General features: G+C 44.4%; 1 protein-coding gene across 8 annotated transcripts in view; it reads left to right on the top strand.

Annotated features, from left to right (window-relative positions):
- EPS8 (epidermal growth factor receptor pathway substrate 8) overlaps positions 1–10,750 on the top strand; it is a 170,444-nt gene extending 159,694 nt beyond the window's left edge. For all 8 annotated transcript variants that reach the window (XM_053661552.1, XM_053661547.1, XM_053661553.1 and 5 more), the window contains 3 exons: positions 4,832–5,012; positions 6,953–7,082; positions 9,516–10,750. In XM_053661552.1, coding sequence (XP_053517527.1) covers positions 4,832–5,012; positions 6,953–7,082; positions 9,516–9,629 — 425 coding nt within the window. In that variant the 3' untranslated portion in view covers positions 9,630–10,750. The remainder of the gene's footprint in view (positions 1–4,831; positions 5,013–6,952; positions 7,083–9,515) is intronic.
- The last annotated feature ends 11,755 nt before the right edge of the window (positions 10,751–22,505 follow it).

The following is a 22,505-nucleotide window of genomic DNA, read 5'->3' as shown; positions in this document are numbered from 1 at the left end:
CACACTTTTGCTGTAGACCTATTCCCTTTGTTTCTATACCTTATGTACCAGTGGAAAAGGAATGTCTCCTAGATTTGTCTTCATACAAATCTCATCTGACATCTGGTTACGTGTATTGAACTATTAACTTTATAGGTGAGATTTAATGCTTAAGGTTCAAGTTGAAAACCAAATGATTGAGTTTTTCGCTGTCATGTTATCCTACTGTTTTTCTCAACTCAGTTAATCCTAGCCACATCTGTTCAGTTGCGTTCATTTTAGATAAATGAAAATAGAACTAAAGAGAATGCTGAAACTATTACTGTTTAATTCTAAAAATTCTGGTTAAATGCACGAAGCATAAGCCTGCCCTGTAGATTACTCTCTCCCAAGAGGTAGCCAATTTAAAATCACTTTCTTATCTATATATTCACCTTATCAAAAACAAAAACTAATGGAAAAATGAACTTTTGGAAAAACAATGCAGCAAAACTACTGCGTGTGTGACACTGTGTGTATGTCAATGTGTGTGTGTAAACATATGCTACTAAATTAAAAAAATATATATGTGTATATTTTTTAAAGATGTTTATATCCTTTCAGACACTAAAGACATTCTTTTGTGATGAGAAAGTTCTGTAAATGTTTTCATTGATTTCCCCATGGAAAAAGGTTTCCTGTTGGAAGTTGCTGTTCTTTCTTCGTTCTTACCACAAGTGTTTTGATCAGTCGGTGTAGTCATCTTTGACACTGGCCCTCTTTCCAGGCCTGGGGTCAGAGTTCAGCAGCATCTAGCCCTGTGTGGACAGTCCGCGGATTGGGACAGTTTGTTCTTTGTTCTCGTCTAAGAAACTGAGAATAACCTAATGGGAGAGAGGCATAGTTAGAATACTTTAGAGATAGAGAACTCTCCTGATAATTGTGTCTCATGATCTTCAAGCCTGTTTTTCATAAGTGAAAGAGTGACATTGGTGTATAAAACACAGTATCTCTCCGCAAATTAACACATGTGCTTGTTTCCTTAAAATAGTAAAGTTTTGTGTTTACTTAGATAAAGTTTCTTTTAGAGATACCTCAGAAGTATAGTTTGACATTAAATAAATACATTTTTTTTTTATAAAACAAGTATTTTTGGTGCTGTTCCTGAGCACTTTTGGAGAGCATTTTCCTTTCTGAGTGGACGTTGGCACTTCTCAGCGGCCTTCCGAACCGGATGTACGCGTCACTGATAACGGGTTTCTCCCAGAAGGTGCCTGCCTGTACATCTAGATTTTCTGCTTACTGCCGAGACATGTGATAAAAATAAAATGGAAAGAACTATACAGTGAATACTCATAAAAATGTTACCAAATAGCCACAAACAAGGAAAAAAGTCGACACGCTGTCTTTGAAATGTAACAAGGAGCAAGAGCCAAACTCCTTCTGCTGAAGCATCGCTCCGGTTGCCTGTTCAGACCGTCTGCTTGGAGCTGAGTCATGCAAGCTTCTCAGATTGTTTACTGCAAGATTCAGAAAGGTTTCCCTCTCTTCCCTTCTGAAGAATATCAGTGCTTTAGTTGTTTTGTATTTCTTCCATTTCCTTTGAAATGTTAGACCTTATTATTTGAGTTTAATCTTTTGTAATCAAAAGCGTTATTTTAGAAAGAGGTGTAGAGTTAGTCTGGTTTGTTGTGTACTGGAACATTGCGGATGGAAACCAAAAGCCAGGAGCACATTGCAAGAGGTTTTTGTGCTCCCAGAATATGATTATGTTGTGGCTGGCAGATGACCGTGCAGTGGCTATGTCAGTAGATAAGAAAAGAAATCTTTTAGTGAAGTGATACTTTCTCTCTTGTTCTTTTCAGATGTACCCATACGCTGTGTGGCAGTGGGATGTAGTGATTTAAAAGAGTTAACAGATGAAATGCCTGTAGTGTATCACTTAGCCGTGGCAATCAGTAACAGGTCCTCTCCCTCTCTGGCCTCCTCGTTCTCCTTCCCTCCCTTTCTCCCTCCCTCCTTCCATTCTTTTCTCCTATTTTCTTTTGATGACTTCTTCAAAAAGTTTCCTAAGTACTTGAGAAGAATTTTTAAAAATGAGACTGAAATAACACTACATGAGTTATTCTACACTTTTGCTTATTTCCCAGGGATACTCTTTCTAAAATACTCTCCCTGAAGGGGGTGGGGGAGGGGGTGGGGTGGGAGAGAACGTAGTACAGTTGTCACAAAAAAGCTCCCTTAGTTACCAGTGACCTGGACGTTGTCAAATGCCAAGTTAGTTAGTTAAGTGGATTACCATACCAGGTCTTTGTGTAATCCTTGAAGGTGATACACAAATAATGTATTCGTGTGTGTGTGTGTGTGTGTGTGTGTGTGTGTGTACTTTTTAAATACACAGCCTATTAGTCCCCTTCCCATACCTCCATTTCCACTCCATTTCTCATAAAGATATGTCCATATATATGTCTTTTTCTTAAGCATAAAATAAATAGAGGAGAAGGATGGTTTGTAAGTCAAACAAAGGTAGTTCAATGACTTTGGCCATAAAGTGACTGGATCAGGAAAACCAGTTCTAGTACATTCTGCCAATAATTAACGATGATGTTTTGACACATCACTTCTCCTCTTTTGGCCATTTTCTTATGTAGTTATTTTAGGACTTGGTTAATAATGCGTTTCAGTATGCCTCATACATTCGTTCATTTGTTCATGGGTTATTTATCGAATCCCTACACTGTTCCAGATAAAGCAAACGAAACCGGCAAAACTTTCTTTTCACCCCAGCTGTATATTTTAGTGAAGGGAGTTAGGTAAGTTGGTAGTGAATGTTAGAAGGCACCGTGTGGAGGATAATAAAGCCCGTAAACAGAGCATGCTATCGGGGAGGAGGTTGCAGTTTTAAAAAGGGCAACCTAGAGGGGGGTGAGGCATGCACCTCGTGGCTGTGTGGGGGAAAGCATTGCAGGCAAAGGCTCGTAAATGTGAAGAGCGCCAAAGAAGCCATTGTGAGTGAGAACAGAGTCTTAGGGGAGAGCAGTGGAGCTGGAGGTCATAGAGGGCCTTTCCTGGGGGTAATTTGGATCTGCTGGAAAGGTTTGGAGAAGGGTTGCAATAGCTGACGTATTTTAAAAGGATCATTTCAACTGTCGTACTGAGAGAGGAATGAAGAGCATAGCTCCGTGGTATTTTGCCACGGAAACTGGAAAAATAAAATTACTATTAGCGAAGTTGGGAAGTCCAGCATGAAAGCCGGCTTCAGGAGGAAGAGGAGCAGCACAGATATGGACGTGTTATGTGGACGAGGTCTCTAACAGACACCTAAATGAATAAGTACATCAAGTCGACAGTCTGTGTATGTGGACCTGAGGCTCTGAGGAGCAGCCCAGACTGGAGAAATAACTGTGGTGGTTGTTAGATTTTAAATGGCCTTTAAAGCCATGTGTGACTAGTCACAGTGGTCATCGGTGGAGTGAGTGAAGGCAGAGAAGGGGTCCCCGGGTTGTGCCCTGAAGCACTTTAACCTTACGTGGCCGGGGAGAGGAGAATGTTAAGAAAAGGATACTGAGAAGGAGAGAACTGGGAGACGGGGAAAATCGGGACGGCGTGGCATCCTGAAGGCCACAAGGAGTGTGTTGGGGTGAGGAGGGGAATCGCCTTCTTCAAATGTTGCTCATAGGTTAAGTGAGAGAAGGACTGGGAATTGACCGTTGGAGTTTAGCAAAGTGTAGAGGAGCGAGGGGCCAAACGCCTAATTATAACAAATTTAGTAGAAAATTGGAGAATGGGAGTTGGAGTCAGCTTGTGTAGCCTGCTTTTCACAAAGTTTTGCTAAAAGGGGGCAGAGGAACAGGCAGTAGGTGGGAGGGGGCATGTTGTCAAGAAAGAGCTTATTTAAAGGAGAGAGAAGTAATAAAATAATAGCACATTTGCAGACTGATGAAATGATTCAGTAAAAGGAAAACTGATAACACAGGGTAAGTAGGGAGACGTTACTGTCAAAGTATTAAAGAGAGCACATGCGGCTAGTGCTCGTGCAGAGTGTGGCTGAGGCGCGTGGACACAGTACCGGGAAGGAAGGGGCTTCTGTGGGCAAGGTGCTGGGGGGCAGAGGACAGCGGCCACCGGCACTTACGGAGACTCTCTTCTAACTTTATTTTTTTCAGAAATTAGGAAAGTGAGACCATCACCTTAGGGCAAGGGTTAGGGGATAGGTCTTGCAGGTTTGCAGACAGGGAAGATATTAAATACTTGTGTAACAGTGGACAATGATACCGCTAGGACAGGATTTCTCAACCGGAGCCCCAAGGGACACTTGGGGCTGGGTAGTTCTGTCTCAGGAGACTGACCCAGGCATTGTAAAGTGTTCTGTGCATCCCAGGCCTCTAGCCACTAGGTAATAGTGGTATCCTTCCCCTCCTGCCCCAGGTGTGATGTCCAAAAGTGTCTCCAGCCATTGCCTGATGTCCCCTGGGGTTAGATCCACCCTGGCCTAAGAAAATGTAGTATGATGGGCAGAGAGCACTAACAACCCAGCCGGGCTTCTCATCCATGAATTTAACATGAGATCAGTCAGCTCTGTTGTATTATGCTCAGTGTGCAGGTACAGCCCAGGAGAGCAGAAGGGTACATTGAACGAGGGTTGGGGTTTTGCCAAGTGAGTACAATGAAGAGAGAGAAGACAAGGTAGGGAGTGGTTTTAATAATTGATCATGGAATTTGTACTGAGTGAGGATGTAAGCAAGGAAAGATGGTTGGAACACTGGTTCCAGTGACCCTTCCACCCCATATAACACCTATGGGTTATTGACACTGGGTCTGGAGAGATTTGTTAGGAGTTTTCACAAGTAACCTACTCCGTGTTGCTGTGCAGGAAGGAAATCCCAGATGGAGGAGGTGCAGGATGAGCTCATCCACAGACTGACCATTGGCCGGAGCGCCGCCCAGAAGAAGTTCCACGTGCCACGGCAGAACGTGCCAGTCATCAACATCACTTACGACTCCTCACCAGAGGACGTGAAGACGTGGTTACAGTCAAAGGGGTTCAACCCTGTGTGAGTCTCTCTGGGAGTACTTTACGGTGTTGTGTGCAAACGTGCATTGTTTGCGGTTTGGCCACGACGGTGTCACAGATGGCTCTTTAGAAATGCAAGAGCCCAAACCGCCTGTGTTTCATGTTCAGAAAATGAGTGTAGCTGTAAAAAAGAGTTGGGAGAAGCATAGCTAACTGTTCTTCGATGGCACTCCATCGTCCAAATGGTGGAGCCAATGGTCGTCGGTCCCCTCAGTGAGCTGCCAGCAGCTTTGAGACTGGTGGCTTCTGTGTCCCTCCTCGAGTCACAGCACAGGCCTGGTCTTAGCTAGACTCCCCAGGCCATGCAGGATGCGCAGCAGAACCCTTCCTTCTGCTGCAGGATATAGATTCCAGGCAAATAAAAAACAGATAACACCTGCCATAGACCATAATCTAATAGGGCTTTTCCTTTAGTAAACCCCTTGTACAGTTTCTAGGTTACCTATAGTTTTGTTAATAGCTTATGTTTTTTTAAAAGACTCTCCACTTTGTTTTAGTTCAGTTTTTATACACCCTCATTTGTTTATTTAATTTATTACTTATCTATTTAATCTTCATCCAAGAACATTTTACCCCATTGCTTTTAGAGAAAGGGGGGAAGACAGAGAAGGAGAGAACCATTGATGTGAGAGACAAACATCAGTCAGTTGCCTCTTGGGTGCCCCACCCCTGACTACAAAACCCACAACCCAGGCATGTGCCCTGACTGGGAATCGAACCCAAGACCTTTTGGTTCATGGGACAGTGCCCAGCCTACTGAGCCATATGCCCAGGGCAGTTTTTAAATTAAAAAAAAATAACAGTTGACATTCCATATTATTATGTTTTTTAAGATTTTATTTATTTATCTTTAGAGGGGAAAGGAAGGAGAGAGGGATAGAATATCAATGTGTGGTTGCATCTCGTGGGTCCCCTGCTGGGAACTGGCCTGCAACCCAGGCATGTGCCCTGACTGGGAATCGAACCGCGATCCTCTGATTCACAGGCCCTACACCAGCCAGGGCACATTCAATATTATTTTGGTTAGTTTCAGGTATATAGCACAGTGGTTAGACAAGCATATTCTTTATAAAGCGATCCCCCACTCTTTCTAGTACCCCACTGGCACCATCCGTGGTTACTGCAGTGTTACTGACTGGGCTCCCTGTGCTGTACTTACATCCCTGTGACTCTTTTGTAGCTATTAGTCTGTACTTTTCAACCTCTTCACCTTTTCACCCAGTCCCCCAACCAACCATCAGTCCATACTCTGAAACTATGAGTCTGTTTTTGACTTGTTTGTTCATTTATATTGTTGTTTAGATTCTACCTACAAGGGAACTCATTAGTCTTTCCCTGACTGACTTACTTCACTTAGCATAATACCCTCTAGGTCCACCCATGCTGTAGCAACTGATAAGATTTCATTCTTTTTTATGGCCACTTATTATTCATATTTTTTATATTTTTTCTTCTTAAAGAAGACCCTTCACCTTTCCTGTAATACTGGTTTGGTGATGGTGGTGATGAAGTCCTTTTAGCTTATGTGTTTTGATACAAACTATTTGACTACTACATATTCAAGAGAACTTGAATATTGTAAACTCGCCCAGCAAAACTGAAAGGGATACACACTGGCTAGTTCATTACCTGGGTACTTGAAAGTTCTCTCTTCTTATGAAACACCAAGTTTCAAGGAATTGGTCCTAAACAATAATGGTACTAAGCCCAATCGGTCCCTTTCTGAAACTTCATAATCATCTTCTGTAGCCTCAGGGTCATCATCGTGAATGTCCCTTGTCATTGTCCTGACTGAGCACTGTAGTACCGTTGTATGAGTTCCAATATATGGAAAACTTAGAAAAGAGGGTAGAGCAGAACCAGAATATTTTTTGTAGACAGTATTTTTAATGCTTTATTTCTTTTCCCTTTTTTTTTCAGGACTGTCAATAGTCTTGGAGTATTAAATGGTGCACAACTTTTCTCTCTCAATAAAGATGAACTGAAGACAGTCTGCCCTGAAGGGGCCAGAGTCTTTAACCAGATCACCGTACAAAAAGCTGCATTAGAGGTACGACTTGCCAAGCTAAGGTGGTGGTCTGTATTTGTCCAGAGCTCAGACTGCAAACTGAAAGCCCCAGAATCATCTGTTTGTGTCCATATTGATCCATTTCCCTTACCTGTGGAGCTGAGTTAAATTTGAGTCAGCTTTTGTAATTTGTCACTGGAGACCATTAGCGACCACTTGGAGGGTGATTAATTTGTTATAAATGCTTGTACATGAAGCTTGGACATATCCTTTTGGACATTTAATGAAAACCTAATGTTCTAATTTTATATGCATTAGCTATTTCTGTAGGAATTTCCATTTTGACATAGTAAAGGATATTCACCTCTGTGAGTAAATGCCTTAAGAGGTTGGAACTGTTGCCTGTTCTTAATACTTAGTTTGGAGATTCTAGTAGGTTAGAGGTTATAAGGTCTTAAAACCCTAGTGGTGTGTCTTAGGCCTGGTTATACATCTAAATACAAGGGGAGACCCAAAAAACCCAGAATTTAAAAAATTGTGTATTTATTCTGTGTATTTTGAAGTTGTGGATTTTGATGCCTTTTAGTGCTTTTGCTGGTTTTTTTGGGGGGGTGTTGTTTCATCTCTTACACATCTGCAAAATGGTTCCCTTTGAGGACTTTTTTCATCCAGTGAAACAAGTAAATAAAAGTTGCTTGGGGAAATTTCAGGTGAATAGGGAGGGTGGGGCACAAGGGTTATGCCATTTTTGGGTCAAAAACTGCTGAACACTCAGTATGGTGTGGACAGGTGTGCTTGTAAAGCACCCATCATGAAATGAGCAATGTTGAAAGACTCTTCCAGAAAATTCACTGAAGCCCAGTGCAGCCTCTCACAACAACACCAGCTGGTCCACTGATAACAGATGGGTTCCTAGAACACTCACCTGGTAGGAAAGGCCTGTACAAGGGGGCTTGCCTTCCAGAAGATATTCTTATTTTTTAGGGGGTCCCCCCTATATAGTCAGAGGGAAAATATTACATAGGGATCATGAATATAGGGATCTTTAAAGAGTAACTCTTTAGTCATAGTTGTCTGTAGGGAAGCAGGAGAGTAAGTATTTTCTAGGTTGGACATAAGCTTCTAATATCTTTTTTTTTTTTAAGATTTTATGTATTTATCTTTAGAGGGGAAGGGAAGGAGAGAAACATCAGTGCATGGCCGTCCCTCTTGAGTCCCCTGCTGGGAACTGGCCCGCAACCCAGGCATGTCTCCTGACTGGGAATCGAACCATGATCGTGTGGTTGGCAGGCCCGCACTGAATCCACTGAGTTACACCAGCCAGGGCAGCTTTTAATATCTTGCTCTACTTAAAAGGGCTTTGTAGGGGTAATAGTTTTCAACTGTTACACCTCACAGTTATTAATAGCTTTCATGAACATTATATCTGGTCTCAAATGAAAGGATATAGGCTCTGGGGTGAAACTGATACATAATTACCTCTAGCAGGTATATTATATAAACTCAGTAGTCAACTCAAAGTAAAATAGCTTCATGCATGCAACCCTATAACTGTTCTCCATCAGGAGAAATTCCATTTCCTTTGGAAATTTTCCCTACGGCTTTCTGCATATTGAATATGAATAAGGAATTGTATTTTTTCTGAGGCAGTTTTGCTACCATTATAATCCATTCTAGTTTTACTGAGTGTGTATAAGTTACTTCCTAAGGCTGTGATGAGAAGTTCCGCATCCCTCATGCTGCTGGGCCCCTTTAGTCCAGACCTGCCATGGTTGTCCTTTGCCTCACCTCCCACTCCTCCTGGTCTCGCTCCTGTTCCTCTGGCTGTGAATCCAGGCAGAGACTGAGGACCTGAGATTCTTCGTCTTCCTCAGACACCTTCCACCACACCCTTCTCTGGTGTCCAGTTCACTTTTTAGATTACTTACCCGTGTTTCCAGATACTTTTGTTGATAAGAGCAGGATGAGGAGGGTGCACAGGGAACACGAGACGGCTTGGAAAGGAGGAAAGCCGGCATGACGTCAGCGGGTCCGGACCCTGTGGAGGAGGGAGGCCTGGTGTATTCGGAGCCCAGCCTTCCGGCCTGATTCAGAGTCCCCCTAAAGGGCGATGAGTGTCTTCTTGAGCTAATGAGGGTTCTTCGGTAACTTTCAGTCTTCCTATGTTACTGTGCACACACATCCTCCTTCTCCCAGGGAATCTAGAGCTGCACATGCATTATTGATTTATCTTGATCATGTCCAAATGAAAGCCCTTGTGAATGAATGCCTGAAGGCGCTATATAAATGAAAAACATATTAATGTGATATGTTAGTGATGTCCAGAAGCATCACTTATAGGAAGGGCAGCCTGTGTCCCTCAAGAGATGTGAGAAGGAAAACACAAAGGACTTTTCACCCTGAACTTGTCTGAGTATGTGACCTACAGTCACACAGACCAGTAACCATCTCGTCCAAATCCTGTTTGTTTTCCAGGACAGCAGCGGCAGCTCCGAATTGCAAGAAATCATGCGAAGACGACAGGAAAAAATCAGTGCTGCTGCTAGTGATTCAGGAGTGGAGTCTTTTGATGAGGGAAGCAGTCACTAATTTTTCTTTGTTTTTAAACTCCATGTAAATTTCCGGCATTATTCCAACGTGCTTTGTTTTAAGAAGCCATGAAGGGAATGTCAGATTTTTAATCTCTTGGTATACTTTATTTATCACCATAGAATAATAGTACAACCATAAGTAAGTAGAGGACTTGCTTCTGGGCCCATTATTATTTTTATTAAAACGGGAAAATTTTAAATAGAATTTTTGACCTTGGGAAACATTTTGTTTACCAAAGGGGAGGTTTTCTTTACCAGATTAATTATTTCGTCCTCATCTCCGCGTATAAGCAGGCATTTTTAACAGTGGTGACTCTATGTATTGCAGCGGGACAAAGGTACTGCCCCGGATTCCAACGCTTCACAGCCCCAGCTCTGCCTGGGACTGTGGTGTCTGCCATTCAGGGCGTGTTTGCATCAGGCTAGCCTCTGCTTACTTGGGTCTCTTGTTTGACATAATCAGTGATTGAATATTTCCATTTATTTAAAGTTCTTAATGCCAACACTTTTTAAACAATTAAAACATTTGATGAACTGTAAAATACATGCAAAGATAAACCTATGGAGCATTCCCGAGACCCTTCGTCATGGCTCTGTTGGTGACGATTCTGTGTATAGCTTGTATTTTGATTTAGCTTATATTCTGCTTATCATCTACTCTGTGTTCTTATATATGAGAAAGCACAAGTGGAAAAGAGGTCATATATATTCAAAATATGTCGCAGGGAGTAGCCTGCATTGGTGTGAGTTACAGTATTTTGCTTAATGAAGTTCTCAGTTCCGAATATTGATATTAGTAGTTAAAAGAAGATTGGGGCCATTTTATGTGTATCTGTGTCAAGTTTTTCTGGTAATAAGAAACAATTTACACGTATGTTAATCCTGTGAAAGATTCTAGAGATAGAAAAGAAAGATACTTAACCTTCAACAAATGTTATTTTTGAAAACACGATTTTTGTCATTAAATGTTATATTATTTCACATATATAAAACAGATGTTATGTAAGAATGTTGTATATTTTAACATGAACCCATTTAGAGAGATTATCTAGAGTCATTAATTTTCATAGTGCCTTTTCACATGAGTCAGCTGGAAAGTCTGCAATAAATAGTATTTGCTCTGTGTTAACAAACGGCCTCTGCATCACTGGCGGCGGGCGGGGGAGGGGGGAGGGCTTTGGTGTGTGGACCGGGGGTCAAGGTTGAGTGGAATGGGAAAAGCAGAGGCTCACTCTTATTTTTTTAAAGCTGATTTTCAGTGTATTTTTGAGTAGGTAGAAACCACTCTAGAATACCTTCTTTGGTTGTCTCTCTCTTTTTTTTACCTCTATTATCTCATCATTTCTTCCCTCTACTGCCCAGGCCTAGTGGCCACGGCAGTGAAAACAGATTTGCACAGTGCTTAGTATTAGGAAGGCCTTCACAGAAGTGCTCTATTCGGTAGCTACAGTAACTCTGTGGGTTGTACTGTATAGACAAGGAAATTCTCCCCAAATCATGAGGGATGTGGCAGCTTCCCGTTTTCCATTTCTCGATCTCTCCTTAACACCCTCAGATAAAGAGAAACAAACATGAGAATGATGAAAAATTATCATAGAGCTTTTCCACTTCATAAGCACTGATACCCATGAATTACTTAGCCCTTATTGAAAATATCAGAAGATGTAATGATAAGACAAAGTAAGATAGAAAAATTAAAGTGGGATGCTTGGCATTGTGAATTTCCCCTAGTTGGTGCCAGATACTTTTGCATTCCCATAAATACAATGTTCTTTGGGGGGGGGGGGTTTAGAATTCTACTAAGTTACTTGGAACGAGTTGATTCTTTCTGAACCTGCCTTTAAACTTTGTTAGGTGGCACCGGAGCAGCATTTATATTACAGCTGATTTTCTCTGACTGTCAAAGCAAAGCCCTTCTGGATACTCCACCTATTGTTCCATGGGTTAGGAATGTTGTCCACCCTTGCAGGTGGTGACAAGAACTATTTTCAGTCCTGTGCGAGCTCTGAGAATTATTCCTCTAATCCTTCCTGGTGGTTCTCTCCTCAGCCGTGAGCAGTTTGCGTAGGCTCCGATCCGCACTCAGCGGCGTGAGATTCTGTGGGGCCCTCCTCACCTCCCCAGAGCGCTCTCCTCACGCAGCTGTCTCTTCTCTCCTGCTCTGGGCTGTGGTCTTTCACTCCCCTCCTGTGGCCATGCTCCAAGCTTTGGCTCCTCACCTCAGGAGTCAGCGAATTCCACCTGAGTTCTCCTTGCCTGCACTGCAGCATGGAAGCAGTTTCCAGGCTAAAAGCTGGAGCGGTGATCACTGTCATTCATTGCCCAGTGTCCACTGTCCTGAAAACTGTTCCTTCATATATTTTGTGTGTTTTGTAATTGTTTCGGGTTAAGAGTTGAATCTAGCTCCTTCTGACTTCATCTGAGCCCATAGTTGAAGTCACCTTCCACTTTAATGTATATTTTTCACTGAATAGAGAAATCTAGGTTGTCCCTTTTTATTCTAGAACTTCAAAAGTGTCATTCCATTGATTTCTTTTTTTCGCTTCTGTTTTGTTCTTGATGAGAAATTAGTCATGATTCATGTTTTTTCCTCTGTCTGCTTTCAAGATTCTTTTCAGTAGCTTTTATTTTCAGCAGCTTGTTTATGTATTTTATAGGTGTATTTTCTTGGTGTTTATTCTCTGTGGGATTCAGTGGATTTCTGGATTTGCAAGTCAGTGTTTGCCGTTGTTGGAGGGCCTGTTCCCTCCTGTATTTTTCTCTGCTCCTTTGTCTTTTACTCTCCTCAGCCTCCTGTTACGGGTATGCGAGGCCACTTGATATCATTTTAAAGATCCTTAAATCTCTGTTATTCTTAAAATATTTTTTCCCAGTCTTCAGATTGGAAAACTTTTGATTATACATATTCAGATTCACCTGCTCTTTCTTTCCCTCCCCCGTGATCTGTGTCTCAATGTGCTGTTGGTTCAATCTAGAGAATTTTTCTGTTCAGTTATTGTAGTTTACCTGTTCTGCAATTCATATTCTTTTATTTAGTCCCCCTGTCTCTGCTGAGACTTTCTATCTGTCCACTCATTAGATGATATTTCTCTCTAATCCTTTGGACAACTCTGAACAATTTCTCTGACACATAAAAGCTACTTTACAGTCTTCACCTGCTAAACCCGGCATTGGGGCTGTCTCAGGCTCAGTTTTCACTGGTCGCTTTCTTCTCTCCCTCACTGCGGGGCCTAGATTTCTCTTTCTTTGCATGTGTAATAATTTGTATTACATATTTGATATTGTATGTATGTTTTAGATACTCTAGAGTGTGTTTTCTTCCTTTGAAAAATATTCTTGTTCTAGCCAGCAGTTCTATTCCTGTTGATCACTTTGAACTTATATACCTTTGGCTTTATGCTTTGTTAGGATGGATCGTGGTGAGCTGAGTGTGTTTTGAAAGGTCTTACTATCTTGGGACTCTCTACAAACTCATCTGCGTATCTGGTCAGGCTTGATTTTAGGCTTTGTCTGTATATGTCAAAAATAGTCTGTACTGTGGAGTTGTTACTTGTAAGAAATACCTATTATTGGATGAATTTCCAGAATACTTTGTATCTCTGCTGGGTGCCCAAGGTATTTAAAAGTGTACAACAGGTCTCTTCACTTTGCTGGGCTGGACCTCTGGCGTCCCCAGCACAGCCTCTGTGGTAGCTCTCGTCCACTCTCGGCCTTGTAGCAGCCACTCTCTGATAAGCATTGCTCTGTGTGTGAACTGGGTGGGTTCAGGTGCAGGTTTCTACAGCCACCCCCTGCACAACTGTCTCCACCGTGGTGCCCTTTTCTGGAAATTCCAGCCCCTTCCAGCGCCCTGACTCTGATGTTTGCCTCCTCAGTTCAGCAGGACTAGCTTGCTGTGCTTGGATCCAGTTGCTGCACTGCAGTTGGGAAATGGTCCCCGAGCAAAGAGCTGTTGAGTGTCCTTGTCTCAGGGGAGTTTCATCAGATGGCTGCCCAGGTCTTCAAAGCACATTTGTTTCGATAGAAAAGTTACCTCTGCACATCATCTCAGAGTTCCATGTCAATTCTTTGGAGCTCCAGAAAAGAATTCTTTTTCTTTTTCTTAAAAATTATATAAAATACCAAAAAGTCAGGGCAAAAGTGAGCTGATCCTGGTCCCAATCTTGCCTGAGATAGGCCAGAGCCAGGAATGGACACGGCTTTACTGGGAGCTAACCCTCGGTATGGCTTATTCAGTCCACATAAGAATGGCAGGGTCTTCAGGTCCAAGAATTCATGTGGCAAAAGGATCCGTTCGACTTGTGCTAGTGAACGAGTGAAAGCGACAGATCTATTGGACCACGGGCTCAGACGATGGTCACGCTCTGTCGTCCAGCTTACAAAACACACAGCCCTTGGCCAGGGAAGAAGTTCCAGAGCATTAACTTGTAACAACCCACAATCCCAAGAATTGTAGTCTTGTGTTGGTTATAAAAAGTGAGCAGAGAATTTTATTATACCTCCCTCCCCTATATCTGAAGAAGCACTGGGTCATGGAGAGCTGATGCAAGAGACACTCTAATCACTTTAAAGTTTTCCGTTTGTACTCTTCTCTAGGAAAATTGGAGATTTGCTTGTTTTCGAAGATGTGTAGAGGCTGCATTGGGGGTTGGGCGGAGACCTCATCAGGTTGGGTCTGCCCGTTCCTCTCACTGCTTCGGTAAGGAGGCTTCCGTAAGGAGTATCACTAGAAAGTTGTACAGACTCAACACAGGGGTTCATGGAAAGTCTGGTGGTTTCTAAGTAGGAGAAGACAACTTTCATTCAGTAAACATTTAGTAAGTGTCTACTTTAAGAACTGATATTAAAGAGAATTCTAGATCTATCCTCTGCCCTCAGAGAACATACAATCCGAAGAACTGTGCAGCTTGCCTTATTTTTCCCTCGAGCTAGTCTTAACGGATCTCCTAAGGCAAAAGTCCAGCCTGAGACCAGCACTGCTGATTCCTTGGAGGCCGCGATTTTATCCTTGCGATGTGTAATTTTTCCCGAAGGGCAGGTAACGGTTCTGGGTCCAAGACAGGAATTTCCATCTGTTCTTACATCTTTTTTCCACATCCATTATCTTTCCATCATCTTGGTGGTTTCTTAATCCCCCATTTCTGCAGGCCTCTCCAAAGCCTACTTCCTCGCACATTACTCACAGCCTCCTTCCTGGGCGCTGCTCCTTTGCACTTTCAGAGTTGAGCACAAGAAAAGCTGAAGTAGCCAGTTGCCTTGAGGTAATTTTCATGGGAAGTGCACTGGCCTGCAGTGCCCGCGGTGTTATGGATGGAAAATCAAGACAAATTCACATGGACTACGGAGGAAAAGGGACAGAGGAGGAGGAGGTGCTCCTCAAGGGGGGAGCACCTCAGAACAGCCTGGCCACCCTCTCAAGGGGAGAGTGCCCCAACCCTCGCCTAGACGGGCTTTTATTGGTTTTTTTGCACAGGAGTCCAGGTACAACTTATTAATCATTGTCAGGCAGTAAACAATAGATAATATACAAAGAACTATTAGGGCTTCTTCGAAGTCAGGGTCTATCAGCTAAAAGGCTACAAAACTTTGGGAAAACAAACTCATTTTCCGCCTGGGCCTTTATCATTTAACTAAGAGCATTCTTAGCAAAGCTGGATTCACAGGGTTTTATATATCCTTTCTCAGGCCTGATCACGGGGGAGCCCGCCATTCCCAGCACAGGGCTGCACCGCCCTCTATCACCGTTTCAGGTTTAAGTCAGGCAGAGGAGGCAGACAGCCAAGGAATTCTCGGAGACTTCTCACAGACAGACTGAGGACTCAGGCTTCATCAAAGCCGGGAATCAAGGGTCCATCACCCCCTCTTTGAAGGCCTCCCAGGTGATCATGTCTGGCTTAGGTTGCCCCCACCTCTGAGGGGTCTTACCCGTCACTGACTAACTGATCAAGCGTTGGGGGCCAGAGATGGATGAAGCAGAAGCAGCGCTCCTGCCAGGGAGACAAGCTTTGTCCCCTTAGTGGCTTATGATCCAAAGGTCGCTCACTCAGCCTTAGCCACAGGGAGGGGGGGGGCGAGTTACAGCTCCTGAAACCAGGCAGGGCAGTTCCTAACGGGAGGGTCACAGTTATCAATCTCCTAATACCCAGGAGATTCAGGTTCAGGTTTATCTCATCACATTTGTGAAAGAAAACTTATAAAATGAAAAGCTGGTAACATTCGACAAGATAAAAGGAATTACTAAGAACTACACTGTTAGACTCTAAACTCAACTGGGGTACGATTTGGCTGTGAGGTGTTCCGAGGGAACCGAGCTACTTACTGAATCTGAGTTTCTGTATCAGTTGGGATATTTTTATAGCTGCCTGAAGAGCCTTGGGCACATCACCTTTTTTTGGCGCTGGGATGAGGTGGGCAATGAACCAGGGCTCCTGCCAGGCCCAGATGGTCCTGGTCCAGGCCAGTCCCAGGCACGTGGCCCGATTGCTGCCGCTTCTCAGGGCTGCCCCAGGTAACCCTCGGGCAGGCAGTCTTGTGCCTTGAACCTGGCTGTGGAGTGGGATGTAATTTCTCCAACTTCCGTCATTCCCGTGCCTACAAATGAACACAGTCTCAGATAAAGGAAAAAATGAGGAATCACACATACACTCACACACACGTGTAGTGAGGAATTAATATCTCTAGGTCTTTCATAGCTTATCCTGTTCTAACATTTCTTACTCTTAGCTGGTTATATACACCAAGATGTTCTGCCCTTCCATCTGTCTTAAAGAAGGGAAGCAAGGACTGAACTCCTATGTGCTGCGATGTTTCGCAAGTATCCCCACCTTCTACAGACAAAAAAACTGAAACTCAGACACAAGTCGAGTAGCTTATACAAAATCACAGACTAAGTGGAACAACTGAAGTTAGACTCACTTCTCTTGAACTTCTATATATTCTACAAATCTTCTCTCCAGCTATCATAGGTCGGTATATTTTTTAAAAAAAACTTAAGCAGAAAGTGTTTTTTAAACATGAAATTTTATATAGTACCCCACAGTGTAAATTAGGTAAAATGAGACTTTGTCTCGTGAAGCTGCAGAGCGGAGGTGCGGAGCCTCGTTGGAGACGGCTGGCCCAGGCCCCGCAGACCGCCTCCTCGGAGAAGACCCTGGCAGGTGACTGGGAAGGTGGATTGGAGCTGGTGCTTCATGGCAACAAGTAGACCAGGAAATAGAGTTCTTGGTCTCAACAGTCATGCATGTCTCAGGGGAGTTTCATCAAATGGCTGACCAGGTCTTCAAAGTACCATTTGTTTCGATAGAAAAGTTACCTCTGCACATCATCTCAGAGTTCCACGTCAATTCTTTGGAGTAAAAATTATATAAAATACCAAAAAATCAGGGCAAAAGTGAGCTGATCCTGGTCCCAGTCTTGCCTGGGATAGGCCAGAGCCAGGAATGGACACGCCTTTACTGGGAGCTAACCCTTGGTATGGCTTATTCAGTCCACATAAGAATGTCAGGGTCTTCAGGTCCAAGAATTCATGTGGCAAAAGGATCCGCTTCGACTTGTGCTAGTGAACGAGTGAAAGCAGCAGATCTATTGACCACGGGCTCAGACGATGGCCACGCTCTGTCATCCAGCTTACAAAACACACAGCCCTTGGCCAGGGCAGAAGTTCTAGAGCATTAACTTGTAACAACCCACTGTCCTGTGGCCAATAAGTGAAAACACATTTCATGTCAGGAAACTGGCACAGGGAAGTTCATTGCCTCTTCTCTGCAACCAATCTTAAAGGAAGAATTGAGACATTGGGATAATTCATTTCATTGGTCTTGCAGCAATAAAAAAAATGAGGAAATGACTTCTTATTTCATGCTTTGCTGACAGCACCATGGATTTACAAAATGCTATTAAAATAGCGATCTGAAATTACTTGGATGCTTCCCAGTTCTTTTAGCATTTGCCAGACTCACTTTCCCAAAGCCCCGTCGGATGTGTGTGCAAAAGAGCACACGCGTGTGTGCAGAAGAGGCCTCCCTGACTGAGCTGCTGACTCCAAGTTTGGCTGCATTTAGCACAGAGCATTGCTGCCCCTGTTCTGGGGAGCAGGCTTTGGCCCCGTGTCCACCCATGGGGGACCCCGGATCCCGTGGGCACGCTCGCCCTGGAGCTGCCTCGGAGCTGAGGGAGTGGAAAGGCTGGGTGGTCTAACTGTGCTGAGAGGCAGGGGATTGTGCATCATCACTTCCTGCTGACTGAATTTCAGCCGGTGCTTCGCACATCCACTTCTATATTTTACCACAACTCCACAAGGTAGATGCTCCTTTATTCTTTTGTGGGAAGACTTGGCTAAAAGATAGTAGGTGACTTCTCTAGGGACCACTGCTCCTAAGAGTCAGAGCACAGCAGTTGTGATTCAAAAGTCTGTACTCTCCAAGGGTGTTACCTACATCCTCAAACCACCAGGCACCATGCCAGGGGCTTTACATTTCATCCCTAGTGCAACCCTGTGGAGGAAGCACTTCTTATTCCCACTTACGAACAAGGAAACTGGCTCAGAGCGGGATTACATGGTGTTCACAAGTGGTGCCTGCTCACGCCAGGCTTATGTTCTTAACCCCATGCAGGCTGACTTATGTATTACCATTTGTGCAGATTAGCTCTTTGTCTTAGAACAAGTAGCCTGCTTGTCAGACAGTGTCAGTGCAGCGAATTTGCACAGACTGCCTGCACGATTGCAGATATTTTTACTGAATCCGAAACGGGCGCTGGCATAGCTTGTCTGGGAAACCCTCTAGCCTGGGTTGTGTGTGAGGAATACAAAGCACACACGTCACTGGTGCACTTGACAATAGAGAGTCAAAGCAGAAAGCCAGGCCTGGGCAGCCCAGGACTCTGATTTAGAGGCTCAGCTCCTGCTTTGGCACCACTTGCCTGAGACTCCAGAGTCCACTCTGGGTCACAGGCTGCACCTCCTTTCTGTTCTGAGGTCTTCAAGAATTCCAAATTTCTTCAAAATTCCTTCAAAATTTCTTCAAGAATTCCAAGATGTTCCTCAGAGACTGTGGGAGGTTTGCTTGTACCGGGGAGCCGTGTGATATAATAGGCTAGGTTACTCCACATATAGTTTGTAGTCCCTGACACATTATCTCTCTTACCTTCCTGAAGCCCTGTGAGGAAGCTATCATCACTGCGTCCATTTCACAGATGAGACCACTGAGTCACAGTCAGGTGCGGTCTCAGCTCAGATCTTTCCCCACCCAGTCCCTCATCCTAACCTGCCCTGAGCAGCTCCACCACTGGGCCCTGTGCATACTGCTGCCCAAGGTCACTGGTTACGAGAAGGTGTGGTCTGGTTTGGTTTGGGACATAAAGGAACCATTCCAAGACTGTTCTGGTTTGTATTTGTAGAGGCAGTAATGGTTGCAGTTGACTCTTCCTAGTTGAAACAGCCCTTTGGACTTGGTGGTGTTCTTAAACCTGCACAAAACTATTTTGTGTCAAGTAGCTTTGGACTCCTGTCCCTGCCCTGGAACTCACCATGGCACACAAGCCAAAGGCCTGGCTTGCTCAGCGTCATCCACATGCCAAGCCTCTTGGCCTCCTGTACGTTTGGGCTCTTACTGATGTGAAACCACTGTGGGGCCTATTGTTCACAGGAATCCAGGACTCTGAGTCAGAGCCAGGAACCTTGCGTAAGGCTAAAACATTCTAGCGAGTGGCTTAAGCAATGGTCTTGTTGTGGGGTTTGGAAAGGGACAAGAAAAACAAGAGGGGAACTCTGACTTGGAGGAAATCCACTTCTGGGGAAGAATGCATATATTTAATAGAAAAGTTTATTTATTAAAAGGACCCCCTCTTTATCTTGTGGCCTTTTCTGGAGACCTTGTGTGCACTGTGGGGTAGCCCGGCTCAGTCTGTTTCACCTTCAACCTGTTGTCTGGGAATTTTGTTAGACAGTCACACACCGCTGCCCTGAAAAACTTCTACTGTAACTGGGGCCAAACATAGTTGTAAAGGTGTCCTTTTGCAGCCGTATGAGTTAAGGGAGGTTGACTGCCATGGCCCACAATACCAGAATGTGCAAGTCAACGTGATAGAAATCTGTCACTTGATTGCATCGGGCCCGTGAAGGCAGGGGTTCCTCCCCCAGGTAGTGACTCGGACCTGTCTTTTCAGCACCAGTCTCTGCTAGGGGTGGGAAGAGGCAGGCAAATAAAAGGCGGCTCCTTGGGTGCCGAGTGGGGGCCAGGGCATGGCGTCACTGCTGCCTACCCTGCTTTAACCAGAAGTGACTTTGAGGGGCTGGGAAGCGTAGCCCTGATGTGCACCGTGATATTTGCAGTGATGATAAATCGAGCAGCTTCTGCTGAGTAACATGTGAGCATCTGCGGGGCCTGGAAAGATGTTTTCACTTTGGAGTCAGCAGGACAAAGAGCATCGGAGGGCAGGGCAGACAGTGCAGCCGCCCACGTGGGCCCCGGGAGGGCGGCAGCAGGTGTTGGATGAGTGTTTGCCGAAGGCAGGAGTGGGTGCTCACCGTCGTCAGCATGACCTCGTGTGGCGCCGCAGTCTCTGACACTTTGACGTGGCACCACAGTCTTTCCAGGGCCTTTCGGGAAAAATCCCCCTGTGCTTCTCTTGGGCCCACATTGGATGTGTTCTGTGTTTCTGTCACAGTACCCGAGACACTTCATTTCACTTCTGGCTCCCCCACCAGAATGTCACCTCTGGAAGCAGGACCGGTCTCATCCCCCCTCACTCCCCAGCCCTCCTGCACTCCCTGACGTGGGTGTTCAGTAAAGTTATTTTCTTAGAGGGTTAGAAATGTAATATTTCCCACAATGAAAAGTTACCTTCTACAATAAATTTGTTACCTAAAATGAAGCTGTTAATTCTACTGTATTTTAGTTTACCAATCATAAATATGAATGAGAAGCAGCATGAAGTGGTGGGGAAAAGGGTTGTTTGTTGTGGGGGGAGGTTGGCCAGACAGAGCGGTGTTAGACTCCCCAGTGGTGGTCATATCTTACTTAACCTAACTGCTTCTTCACTTCTTCACCTGTTGTATGGGTGTTCTTAAGAAATTCAGAGAGTAGGTGTATAAAGAGCTTATCACATTAGAAGAAAAATAAAACACCTTCACTCCCCTGGGAGTCATGTGTAATGGCTACAAGAAGAACCAGGCTCTGTTTAAAGCTCTGGGCAGCTTTCGCGTAATGACTGAGTGTCATGCCCTGGGTGGTGGCCTGCTCAGAGCAGCCGCCCTGTCACCCCAATGGGGAAGTGGACGAGGGCTTCCAGCCGCATCCACGAGAAGCACGGACGCCTACGTCCTCGATGCTAGTGAGGTCCTTAGCTGGGCAAACGGAAGGAAATGCACCCTGACAAATGCAGGGATGGGCTGCCTTGTGAGGTGGCAGTGCCACATACTGGGACTGGTCAGCAGAAAAGAATGAGCCGTCTGCCAGGCATGTGTTTGAGCAGGGCCCTGTTTGGAGCAGGAGGCCAGGCCAGCCTGGGACAGCTCGTCTAGAAAGTGGTACCAGGTCTTGGAAAAGAAGAGTTTTGGGGTCCTTTCAAAAACAGCAATGCAACTTTGATTCCATAACATATTTTTAAAAATCAGCTCATAGCACCATGTGTACTTCTGTAGTGCCTCCTGTACTGCATGTAGCAGAGAATCCTTTTATTGATTGATGGGTGGATGGATGGACAGATTCAGCATGGTCAATAAATATTTGTACAATAAGTGACCGAATGAATGAACGAATTCATCTACTCCAGTCTTAACACCCCCACTTTTCCCAGGTGCTGTCACTCTGACCCCTTGTTTTCAACATCCCTGATGGTTCTCGTGACTCTGTCCCAGACAACCCTCCGTTTGTTAATGTCCTGCTTATAATACGACTCCCAGAGCTAAACATTATACCCCATCTGTAATCGAGTGACTCTGCAGGACCAGGCCTTGTGATGAGCATCAGTTACAATGGATGCTGGAAGGCCAGGCGTCCGAGATGTCCCGGCTTAAGTTTCCTTCTAGTGCATCCAAATGGGGCTGCTAAGACACCAGGGGGTAGACAGTTGCAGTTTTCACACGTGTTGTACTTTTGTTGCTTTGTAACCCCTTTAGCCGAGGTAGGTGTTGTGTTCAGTCCCTGGTGTGGCCTCCGGACTCTGAGCCTGTGCCAGGTGCCAGACTAGTGATCTGCGAGCTAGGAAACGAGCCAGCTCATTTGAAGCACATTACATCAGACATTTCCCGAGGTGGAGAGGAAGGCCTCCTTGCTAGAAAGCAGGGAGGATTTTGGCTCTGAGAGATTGGGTTCAGTAACTTTAACTCCTTGGCTAAGGTCCAGCCCTCTCGCAAGCAGCTATCATATGGTCTGCAAAAACTTCAGAGCCAAAGCCGCCAGCCCCTGCTCTGCGCACCGACACCGCAGCCTGCCTGAGGAGATACACACCTCGTAAGAGGCAGGGGCAGCTTTTAAAAAAGGGGGCATTATACAATCTGATTGAAAATTTTATAAAAGATTAAATAGGTTTTATGAGAGATCTAAAAAATCTTACTGTTGTAATTTTAAATCTAGGGGAGTTGAGGCAATGCTGACTTTGTAGTGGCAAACTGTAAACCCAGAATTAGAACATTATCCAAAAAAAAAAAAAGCTCTCCTCTATCACTTTCTTTCCTTTTCAAGTTAAGTAAATTTATATAATCTGCAGTGATGGATATATTGGTATTTAACTAATTATATTTATAAATCAGACCCTGGTGGTAGTTTTTCAGTTAAGTTCAGAAATGGGCTTTGCACCATGCAGACTGGTATGAAGTGCATGTTCTGATGCCTTTGCAACAGTGAGAAAAACACTGCTGAGATGCGTTTAAAAA

The sequence above is a fragment of the Artibeus jamaicensis genome, unplaced genomic scaffold (genome assembly GCF_021234435.1).
Source record: "Artibeus jamaicensis isolate MK-2021 breed Jamaican fruit bat unplaced genomic scaffold, CSHL_Jam_final contig_233, whole genome shotgun sequence".
In the NCBI taxonomy this organism is placed as follows: domain Eukaryota; kingdom Metazoa; phylum Chordata; class Mammalia; order Chiroptera; family Phyllostomidae; genus Artibeus; species Artibeus jamaicensis.
The sequence above is the reverse complement of the archived record's forward strand: the minus strand, read 5'-3'. Positions and strand labels throughout refer to the sequence as shown.